At 38.4% G+C, this 10,346-nt stretch overlaps 2 protein-coding genes across 2 annotated transcripts; both read left to right on the top strand.

The window, feature by feature from the left end:
- Positions 1-939: 939 nt before the first annotated feature.
- LOC104444281 (isoflavone reductase-like protein) lies at positions 940-3,801 on the top strand. Its single transcript, XM_010057937.2, has 5 exons — positions 940-1,125; positions 1,658-1,789; positions 2,664-2,904; positions 3,323-3,526; positions 3,635-3,801. The coding sequence occupies exons 1-5, from the start codon at positions 940-942 to the stop codon at positions 3,799-3,801; spliced, it is 930 nt and encodes a 309-aa protein (XP_010056239.2).
- A 3,709-nt stretch (positions 3,802-7,510) lies between these two features.
- LOC104444282 (phenylcoumaran benzylic ether reductase Pyrc5) lies at positions 7,511-9,654 on the top strand. The gene is made up of 4 exons (XM_039313361.1): positions 7,511-7,696; positions 8,536-8,776; positions 9,176-9,379; positions 9,488-9,654. The coding sequence occupies exons 1-4, from the start codon at positions 7,511-7,513 to the stop codon at positions 9,652-9,654; spliced, it is 798 nt and encodes a 265-aa protein (XP_039169295.1).
- Positions 9,655-10,346: the final 692 nt, after the last annotated feature.

The following is a 10,346-nucleotide window of genomic DNA, read 5'->3' as shown; positions in this document are numbered from 1 at the left end:
ATAGTATTTTATATTATTTCATATGAAAAAGTAAACCTAAAAACTGGTTTCAACTTCTCTTTTATCAAAATCATGGTAAATTATAATAGTACAATATCAATTGAGAAAACAAACTATACTTTAAATTAAACAATTTTTCTAAAACTTCAAAATTAGGATTACTTAAAATTTTACACCATCCAAACTTAAATTTGGATTTTCTTATTCTTGGTAAGTTAAGTTTTTCTAGTTTCAGGGACAACATCGTTATTAAAATAATTTATATTTGATTATCTACCCCTTTTTTTCCAAGACTAACATCACAAAAAAAAAAAATCTCAAATTAGTGCATTTATGTTATATTTACCAAAAATTAACTTTTATATCATAAAAAGTTTTACATTGCTATATTCATATCATCCTAGTTTGTGACATTGGAAATTAGTTTTGGGCGTATATGGCACTACTGTACTAGTTTGGAAATTTTGTAGGGATAAGAAATTAATTTAATATAGATATAACAGAAAATTAATTTCATGCACTTTTTTGCGACGAAAGATCAGATAGGGAACCACCGCCCACAGTGCTCGTGATGGCTAGAACTTCACTCCCCCAGAGGGGTTCGAAACCCCGTGTCCCCATTGAGCGACTCACCCACAGCTGGGCCTGTGGTGGTGGCTTAGTTCATCTCGGGTTTACGCCGTCGGCTCCCAGCTGTACGGTGGTTCCGGGTCAAAAAAGATAAGATAGGGAAAAGTCAATTCGCTGGAAAGACATTTCTTGAAATGACAATTACGCCTTTCTGGAATCAAAGTATAAAATGGCTCCGCGTGAAGAGCCCCGGCACTTTAGCGCGCGCTCTCCCTTTGTTACAAGCAGTTGGAGCAGAGTCGCTACAGAGTCCGAGCGAGTTCGCCGGAGGAAATCCACCGACTCCGCCGTGTGAAAAGCCACTCCGAGATGGCGGAGAAGAGCAAAGTCCTGGTGATCGGAGTCACCGGACTCATCGGAAAGTTCGTCGTGGAAGCCAGTGCTAAGTCCGGCCACCCTACCTTCGCTCTCGTGGCACCGCCGTCCACTCCGTCCGACGCTGCCAAGGTCGACCTCGTCGAAGGTTTCAAGAGCTTAGGCGTCCACGTAGTTCTGGTGAGAAGCTATTCCCGTGCGATCGCCTTCGTTTCCGACATCTGGTTCTGCTTCGAGGAACCGAAGCGTCACCTGCCGTTAAATCTCGTTCGCCGTCCTGAGATACGTCTTCAGCGGTAGAACCGGAGTTGATTTTCGTCTCCTTCGCTCGCTCGATCGAGTTGATTGGAGTCATGTTGCGATTTGGTGTTGCTCTTTGTCATTTTTCACACTGCCTGACAAATCATCTCAGCTTCGCGTGTTGATTCGAACGAGTGCATTTTCAGACAAATCTCACAGAAACTTCCTTATGTTTTAGCCGTTTATGAGACAGCTATAGCTACGTAGCTGCACTGACCTGTTCTTCAGATGCCATGGACGAGAATTCTGTAGTAGCTTGTTTTTTATTTGTCATAGTATTTTTTTCGTCTTTTTAAGGTCTTGAAGTATGAATCTCTCCTTTTCTTAGTCTTCCCACTGCCAAAACAGGATTTGTTGATGATTGCTGATTTCATCGATAGTTTATTCATGCTCTTGGTCATTTGATTATCAGGGAGATATGAACGATCCAGGTACTCTGTTGAATGCGATCAGGCAGGTTGATGTGGTAATCTCTACAGTTGAGACATCACCAGAGGACCAATACAAGATTATCGCTGCCATTACGATAGTCGGAAATATAAAGGTGGTGCTGTTTCGAATGATTTTGTCCTCGTAATCACTGTTCGTTTAGCATTTGACTGATGATACAGGTTGTGTTAGTTTAATTCTTTCCTTCTGGCATAAGTGCAACACCTTCTCCTTGTGAGCTTCGCTTTGATGTAATGGGATGCATTGACTCATTTATCTGTAGAATTCACATCTTTTTTCATCTTAAATGGTCATGACTTTGTGTAGAAGTCCCTGTGTGTTTGGGTTTCCTCTAGGTCAGCAAAGAAAAAAACGTAAGAAGTTTCGATCACTCAATACGGACTCTGGACATGTATCCCAGCGCTTTGATCATGAATTCGCAGGGAACATGAACTAGTTTAACCTTGAAATGGTCCTTTTCAGGAGTATTGTTGTTGCATAATGTTATCCCACGCCACTTACTGGGATAGTACTTAGTAGTAACTGTTGTTGCTGCGGGTGGTTGACAGCCAACAATGAATGGAACTCAGCATGCTCCCAAAAGGCGATGGACTTTCCTCTGATATCTTAGCACTTGTGAAAGTGTCCATCCAAGCAAGCAGCATGTTTGCATATTTTATGCTTGACAGTTATCTGGCTGCCGCTTAACATTTAAATCTTCACTTTCCATTTCTTCCATTTTTCTAATAGCACTTGGGCTAGAATTTGCTTAATTGCTGAATCTTTTATTTTACTTATGATCATTTTTTTACTCCGTTATAGTAACATATTGACAAAAAAGAAGAAGAAAGAAATTCAGTCTCGTATAAGTTTGTTTTGTTTTATTTTGCCAGAACTCATATAATTTTGTCGGATAAGGGCAATGTGCTCTAAATTTTCGTTGTTTTCCAATAGAAATGTTTCTTCTGATTTGGTTATTTTTATTCTAGAGATTCTTGCCTTCAGTGTTTGGAAATCATGCGGACCGTGCCCATGCTGTGGAGCCAGCAAGAACTTTTTATGCTGCTTACTATACCAACATCCTCCGCCTTCTTGAGGAACAGGGAATCCCGTATACCTATGTGTCTTGCAACTTTCTTGCGGGTTGGCACCGTACTACTTTGGCACAGCCTGGGGCTACAGCTCCCTCTAGAGATAAAGTTGACATCTTAGGGGATGGTAATGCAAAAGGTAAGTAGCAATTTGTTGAAATACGTATTCTGATTCGTCGGGATTTTTCTGTACAATTTTTACGATTTAACTACGGAAGTGATTAGATTGAGGGTAGTTCCTGAAGCTTGAGAATTTCAGGCAACCCCCTATCTGGAGATGTCGGGCCTTTTACATACATTAGTCTTGACTTCCAGAGACTCATAAATGATATGAAAGTGATGTTGGTTATCTTGGCACAACGCCGCCTGGTCGGCATTATTAAGAAGGTTATCTTTATGAATCTGGTTGAGAAAAGAACATATGGATGCATTCGTCTCTAATAAAATAATTATTTCAAGAAAGTTCTTTAAATGTAAAGCGAAAGTATCTCTAGGAAGGTCAAAGTTTCTGTGTTATATTTATTAGCGAAATTCTGAAATTCTCCGTCAATATACAGTGGTGTTTAACAGGGAGGATGACATCGGCATCTATACCATGAAAGCCATGAATGATCCAAGGACCTTGAACAAAATTCTCTACATTAGACCTCCTGCCAACACCTACTCGATGAATGATGTCGTGTCTTTATGGGAGAGAAAGATCGGCAAGACCCTGGAGAGGGTTTATATTCCAGAGGAGCAAGTTCTGAAGAAAATTCGAGGTGACAGATGCATTATTATCAGATTTCAGCATGTGGAAATTGTCTCTATTCTCTAAGATATTTAAACCTTTTGATGTCCATCGGTCTACTTGTCCGCTCATATTGCAGATGCGAGATCTCCAGATGATCTGATGTGGGCCATATACCATTCTATTTTTGTGAAAGGAGACCAAACTAACTTCAAGATTGAGCCGTCATTTGGAGTGGAAGCTTCGGAGCTCTACCCCAACGTCAAATACAGCACCATGGATGAGTACCTTGATCAGTTTGTCTGATCGTCGAAACTTACTGTGCTTGGGGATTTGATTTCTCACATCAGCTTGGAATCAGAAATGGTAATAGTATTCTGCTTCTTACGAACCTAGTGTGGAACGTCACTCCTATTAATCATCTCATGGCACTGTACGACCTCCAGTTATTAAGACATACTATGAATACTGAATGAATATGTGCTCATCTGTGCTGTGTGCTTGGAGAAGTCACTTCTGTTTTGGAGTTGTTTTGGGTTTAGGGGCTAGCTAATAAATAAAAAAAGGAAAAGGGTTTATGGTGTCGTGCCAAAAGCCTTCCCCAAATTTGGGTAAAACCTAATTGACTTCTCAACCCGTAGAAGACTTGATTAGACAAATTGAAAGCACAGGGAGTTAATTAGAGAAGAGGTAAAAGTACAGGGGTGAAAGGTACGAATCTTCCTTTTTTATTCTCGTAGTGGATTATAGTTGATACTCACTTTTTTGAAATCAAATACTTTGTACGGCCTCGAAGATCTCCTCAGAATCTAAACTCGAGGTTTTACTTAGTAGAATTTTTTTTTTTAGAAGTCCAGCAACGATGATATTTTTGTCGCCAGTTGTCGAAGGGTAAGCTTAAAGAATAGCCAGTTAAAACCCATTAATGAATACCTTGCGGTGTTGGATGATCCTTAATGTTTCGAGGACTGTTATGGGCGTGGAACAAGCAAGAAGAAAGAGAGGCATGCATGATGAATCTGGACACCTCACGAACCAATTTCTTTACTAATCATGGTGGGCGCGGACTCGTGTCCTTTCCTAATTAAGAAAGTCCAATAAGGCGAGGTCTACGTAATATTGTGTTTACAAATTAGGTAAATTGCAATTTCAAATTTCATATGAATGATCTAAGTATAAAATCTTTTCCATTTAATGATAAAGAGACTATCTTACTACGTGCTTAATATATGTGCATTGAACTCACTCTTTAGAATTGGAATCAATCTAAAAACCTCGGTTTCCTTTTCTTAAGAACTTAATTTGAAAATATAGAAATCTTATGTTGCCCAAAAAATCAGAAAGAGTAATCTCTTGATCAACCCCCCTTTGGAAAGAGTCTAGTGCACCTCAAAACAATCATTTAGCGATATGAAACGTCATGATACCATGCAAGTACATGCATGTCGGATAGCTCATTGCCCTTTCATATCGTTTTCACTAGTCTTTTCATATGATACAAAAAAATGGTTTCAACTTTTATTTACATGAAAAATCATTGTAAGTTATAATAGTCTAATATCGATTGAGAAATAAAATCATCATACAAAATAAATTAGAAACTCTAATCCTTCAAAATTAAGATTACTTAAATCTTTAGCACCATCTGAACTTAAGTGTAGATTTTTTTTTATATTTTTAGTAAGTTAAATTTTCTTATTTCACAATAATTTGAATCATCTCTCAAACTCGACAAAATCTTTATTGAAGTACTTTGTATTAGGTTTTCTTCTGTTTCTATTAGTCCACTTCGCATGTACTTCTTTTCCAGCTAATTGATGATCGGAGGCATTGCATGCCTCGAAAGTACATAGTTGAAGCGAGTGCTAAGTCCGGTCACCTTACCTTTGCTCTCGTGAGGGAGCCCCGGTCTCTCCGATCCCACCAAGGCCAACATCGCCCAAGGTTTCAAGAGCTTAGGCGTCAAATTTTTCATGTGTGTATCGTGTCGTGAGTAGTCACTACGGTGCAATTATGTTCGTTTCCGACATCAACTTGAACCATAAGTTATATAGGATTCTGCTTCTCCGCATCCTGCTAATCATCTCACGGCACGTGCAAGTTCCTAATACGAGGACATACTAGGAACATTCGATGTGCGAGGCGCCTATGCAGTGCTTGGAGGAGTCACTTCTATTTTGGAGTTTGATATGAGTTTTTCTATTTCTGTATATTATACGTTTTATGTCGTCGGCGTGGGTATTGAATTCGAGCTGCTGATGATGTTCGATAATTCACCTGATTTCCTGGTCTTAGACTAAAAGATAATTGTGTCTTAAGCTCCATCTATTTCGCGAAAAATAAATAATTTAGAAGAAAAAATATCTCAAAAATGATTATTTATATCGCTTATAAAATAAATGGACAAAAAATATTTTTGTCGTCTACTAAAATATTTAGACATATTTTGTTGTTGATAATAACAACATTTTTCATCGACTAATCATTTTAAAATATGCAAGTAATCATTTTTTAGAAGAATATTTTTAAAATTATTCATTTTTTACTAAACAAATAAAGTTGAGTAGTTTTTCATGTCTAAATAGTCTATAGGCAATCATTGTGGTGAAATCAAATACTTTATATATCCTCGAATATCTAAAGTTAATTGAAACTCCGGGTTTCCTTAGCCGACGAAATCTCCTTTCATGAATGATAAACTTAAAAGAATAACAAGTTTAAGGATTCTTACTGCGGGGAACAAACAAGGCAAAGAAAAAGGCAAATGTGCGATGAAGTTGGAACAACCCTCGAACTAGACTCGCGGTAGCTAAGCATGTGAAATTATGGAAAACAAATTTCAGTAAACCCTTTTTAGCAAAACAAGCACTCAAATGATATGCACTTTCAATTTCGAATTGGTGATCTAAACATTGAATCTTTCGCATTTAATGATAAAGAGATTATCATTTATATATGTCTAACTTACTAACATCATGCTCCCTATTCAATCAATGAGCCAATCTAACAAGGTTAGTCTCCTTCAATAAGTTATGAATTGTTTACAAGATAATGTTTTGTTGGCCAAAAAGTTAAAAAATTAATTAATGTAGTTGGACCTACAGGAAAAAAGAAATGGCACCTCAAAACAATCATAGAGCGACTATGAAACTCCGTGATGTCATGTATATATGTGCATCTGCATGTCCAATAGCTCATTGTCCTCTCATACCATTTTCTCTTATTATTTCAATATGATAAAGTAAACCTAAAAAGTGGTTTCAACTTCTTTTTTTATCAATGACATAAAAAATCATGGTAAATTATAATAGTACAATATCAATTGAGAAAACAAAATATAGTTTCAATTAAACAGTATTTCTAGCACTTCAAAATTAGGATTACCTAAATTTCTAACACCATCCAAACTTAAATTTGGATTTTGTTATTCTAGGCAAGTTAAGTTTTTCTCATTTCACAAAAAATGAATCATCTCTCAAATTAGACAACATCATTATTAGAATACTTTATATTTTATTTTCTTCCCTTTCTTTTTTCAGGACTAATACCATAAAAAAAAAAACTCAAACTAGTACATCCATATTATATTTACCAAAAATTAATTTTTATATCACAAAAATTTTTATATTGTCATATTCATGTCACATTTGTCCAAAATTTGCAGTAATTTTTTACATTAAAAATTAGTTCGGGATGACATTTGTATCCGGCTGGAGAATATTTTAGGTACAAAGTTAATTTAGGATAAATGTAATAGAAAATTAATTTCATGCACTTTTTTTTCTGGTGAAGGATCAGATCGAGAAGTCAATAGGCTGGAAGGACAATTCATTGAAAAGATAATTACGCCCTTCTGGAATCAAAATATATAAATTGGCTCCGTGTAGAAGAGCCCCGGGCATTTTTGCGCGCTCTCTCCCTTTCTCGCAGACACAGTTGGAGCACAGTCGCTGCGAAGACCGACGGAGCTTGCCGGAGAAAATCCACCGACTCCGCCGTGAAAAACCCCTCCGAGATGGCGGAGAAGAGCAAAGTCCTGGTGATCGGAGTCACCGGACTCATCGGAAAGTTCGTCGTGGAAGCGAGTGCTAAATCCGGCCACCCCACCTTCGCTTTCGTGGAACCGCTGTCCACTCCGGCCGACGCTGCCAAGGCCAACTTCGTCCAAGGTTTCAGGAGATTAGGCGTCTACGTAGTTCTGGTGAGTAGGTAGCTATGCCCGTGCGATGGCGTTCGTTTCCGACATCTGGTTCCGCTTCGAGGAACCGAAAGCGTCACCTGCCGTTGAATCTTGTTCGTCGTTCCGAGAAACGTCTTCGGCAGTAGAATCGGAGCTGAGTTTCGTCTCCATCTCTCACTCGATCGAGCTGATTGGAGCCACGTTGCGATTCGGTGTTGTTCATTGTCTTTTCTGATATTTTGACATAACAAGTTTCAGTCACTCAATATGGACTATGGACTTGTATCCCAGCGCTTCGATCATGAATTCGCGAGGAACACGAACCAGTTTAACCTTGAAATGGTCCTTTTCAGGAGTATTATCGTTGCATGTATGTTACTCAACCCCACTTACTGGGATAGTACTTAGTAGTAATCGTTGTTGCTGCGGGTGGTTGACAGCCAACAATGAGTGGAACTCAGCATGCTCCGAAAAGGCAATGGACTTGCCTGATATTTTATCACTGTGAAAGTGTCCATTCAAGCAAGCAGCATGTTTGCATATTTTATACTTGACAGAGTTATCTGGCTGCTGCCTAACATTGAAATCTTCACTTTCCATTCCTTCTACTTTTCTAATAGCACTTATGGTAGAATTTGCTTATTTGCTGAATTTATTGTTTCACTTATGATAAGTTTTTACTCTGTTATAGTAACATACTAACAAAAAAAAAACAAACATGAAATTCAGTCACTTTCAAGTTTGTTTTGTTTTATTTTGCCAGAACTCATATAATTTTGTTGGATAAGGGGAATGTGCTCCAAATTTTCGTTGCTTTCCAATGGAAATATTTCTTCTGATTGGATTATTTTTCTTTCTAGAGATTCTTGCCTTCAGTGTTTGGAAGTGATGTGGATCGTGCCCATGCTGTGGAGCCAGCAAGAACTTTTTATGCTGCTTACTATACCGACATCCACCGCCTTCTTGAGGAAGAGGGAATCCCGTATACCTATGTGTGTTGTAACTTTCTTGTAGGTTGGCACCGTTCAACATTGGTGCAGCCCAGGACTAGAGCTGCCTCTAGAGAGAGAATTGTCATCTTAGGGGATGGTAATGCGAAAGGTAAGAAGCATCGAAATACCCATTCTGATTCGTCAAGATTTTTCTGTACAACTTTTACGATTTAATTACGGGAGTAATCAGAGTGAGGACAATTCCTGAAGCTTGAGAATTCCAGGCAACTCCCCTAGCTGGAGATGTCGGGTCTTTTACATCCATTATTCTTGACTTCCGGAGACTAATAAATGATATAAAAGTGATGTTGGTTATCTTGGCACAATACCGCCTGGTCAGCATATTAAGAAGGTTATCTTATGTATCTAGTTGATAAAAGAACATATGAATGCATTCGTACACGATGAATCTTTTTATTGAGAGAGTTCTTTAAATAAGAGCCGAAAGGTCAAAGTTTTTGTGATATATTTATTAGCCAAATTCTAAAATTCTCCCGTCAATGTACAGTGGTGTTTAACAGGGAGGATGATATCGGCACCTATACCATCAAAGCTGTGGATGATCCTAGGACCTTGAACAAAATTTTGTACATCAGACCTCCTGGCAGCACCTACTCGATGAATGATCTCGTGTCTTTGTGGGAGAGAAAGACCGGCAAGACCCTGGAGAGGGTTTATGTTCCAGAGGAGCAAGTTCTGAAGAAAATTCGAGGTCACAAATGTGTTACTATTAGATTTGAGCACGTAAAAATTGTCTCTATTCTCTATGAGATTTAAACCTTTTGACAACGATTGGTCTACTTGTCTGCTCATATTGCAGATGTGAAATCTCCAGACGATCTGGTGTGGGCCATATCCCATTCTGTTTTCGTGAAAGGAGACCAAACTAACGTCGAGATTGAGCCGTCGTACGGAGTGGAAGCTTCGGAGCTCTACCCTGATGTTAAATATAGCAGCATGGATGAGTACCTTAATCAGTTTGTCTGATCGTCGAAGCTTACTGTTCTTGGGGATTTGATTTGTCACATCAGCTTGGATGCACAAATGGTAATAGTATATTGTTTCTCACGAACCTAGTGGGAAACGTCGCTCCCATTGATTCTCTCATGGCACTGTACAACCTCCAGATATTAAGACATACTATGAATACTGAATAAGTGCTCATCTGTGCTGTATGCTTAGAGAAGTTACTTCTGTTTTGGAGGTGCTATGTGTTCAGGGGCTAGCTAACAAATAAAAAAAGGACGAGGGTTTATGGTGTCGTGCCAAAAGCCTATCCCGAATTTGGGTAAAACCTAATTGACTTAATTAGACAAATTGAAAGTACACGGACTTAATTGGAGAATCGGAAAAAGTAGAAGGGTGAAAAGTATAAATCTTCCGTTTTTATTCTCGTAGTGGAGCATTGTTGATGCACAATTTTGAAATCAAATAATTTACATGTCCTCGAAGATCTCCTCGGAATCTAAAATCGAGGTTTACTTAGCAGATTTTATATATATATATATATAGAAGTCAGCAAGGATGATGTTTTACCGACCAAAAAAACAAGGATGATGTTTTTGTTGCCACTTGGTGAAGGGTAAGGTTAAAGAATAGCAAGTTAGAACCCATTGATGAATACCTCGCGGTGTTGGCTTATCCTTAATGATTTGAGGACTGTTATGGGCATGGAACAA

The sequence above is a fragment of the Eucalyptus grandis genome, chromosome 5 (assembly GCF_016545825.1).
Source record: "Eucalyptus grandis isolate ANBG69807.140 chromosome 5, ASM1654582v1, whole genome shotgun sequence".
NCBI lineage: Eukaryota > Viridiplantae > Streptophyta > Magnoliopsida > Myrtales > Myrtaceae > Eucalyptus > Eucalyptus grandis.
The sequence above is the reverse complement of the archived record's forward strand: the minus strand, read 5'-3'. Positions and strand labels throughout refer to the sequence as shown.

Bases quoted from the DNA above. Each gene is read 5' to 3' on its own strand.
- LOC104444281 (XM_010057937.2), top strand. From the start codon at position 940: ATGGCGGAGAAGAGCAAAGTCCTGGTGATCGGAGTCACCGGACTCATC. The intron at 1,126-1,657 runs GTGAGAAGCTAT...TTTGATTATCAG, and splicing joins TAGGCGTCCACGTAGTTCTG to GGAGATATGAACGATCCAGG. The intron at 3,527-3,634 runs GTGACAGATGCA...CTCATATTGCAG, and splicing joins AGTTCTGAAGAAAATTCGAG to ATGCGAGATCTCCAGATGAT.
- LOC104444282 (XM_039313361.1), top strand. From the start codon at position 7,511: ATGGCGGAGAAGAGCAAAGTCCTGGTGATCGGAGTCACCGGACTCATC. The intron at 8,777-9,175 runs GTAAGAAGCATC...GTCAATGTACAG, and splicing joins AGGGGATGGTAATGCGAAAG to TGGTGTTTAACAGGGAGGAT. The intron at 9,380-9,487 runs GTCACAAATGTG...CTCATATTGCAG, and splicing joins AGTTCTGAAGAAAATTCGAG to ATGTGAAATCTCCAGACGAT.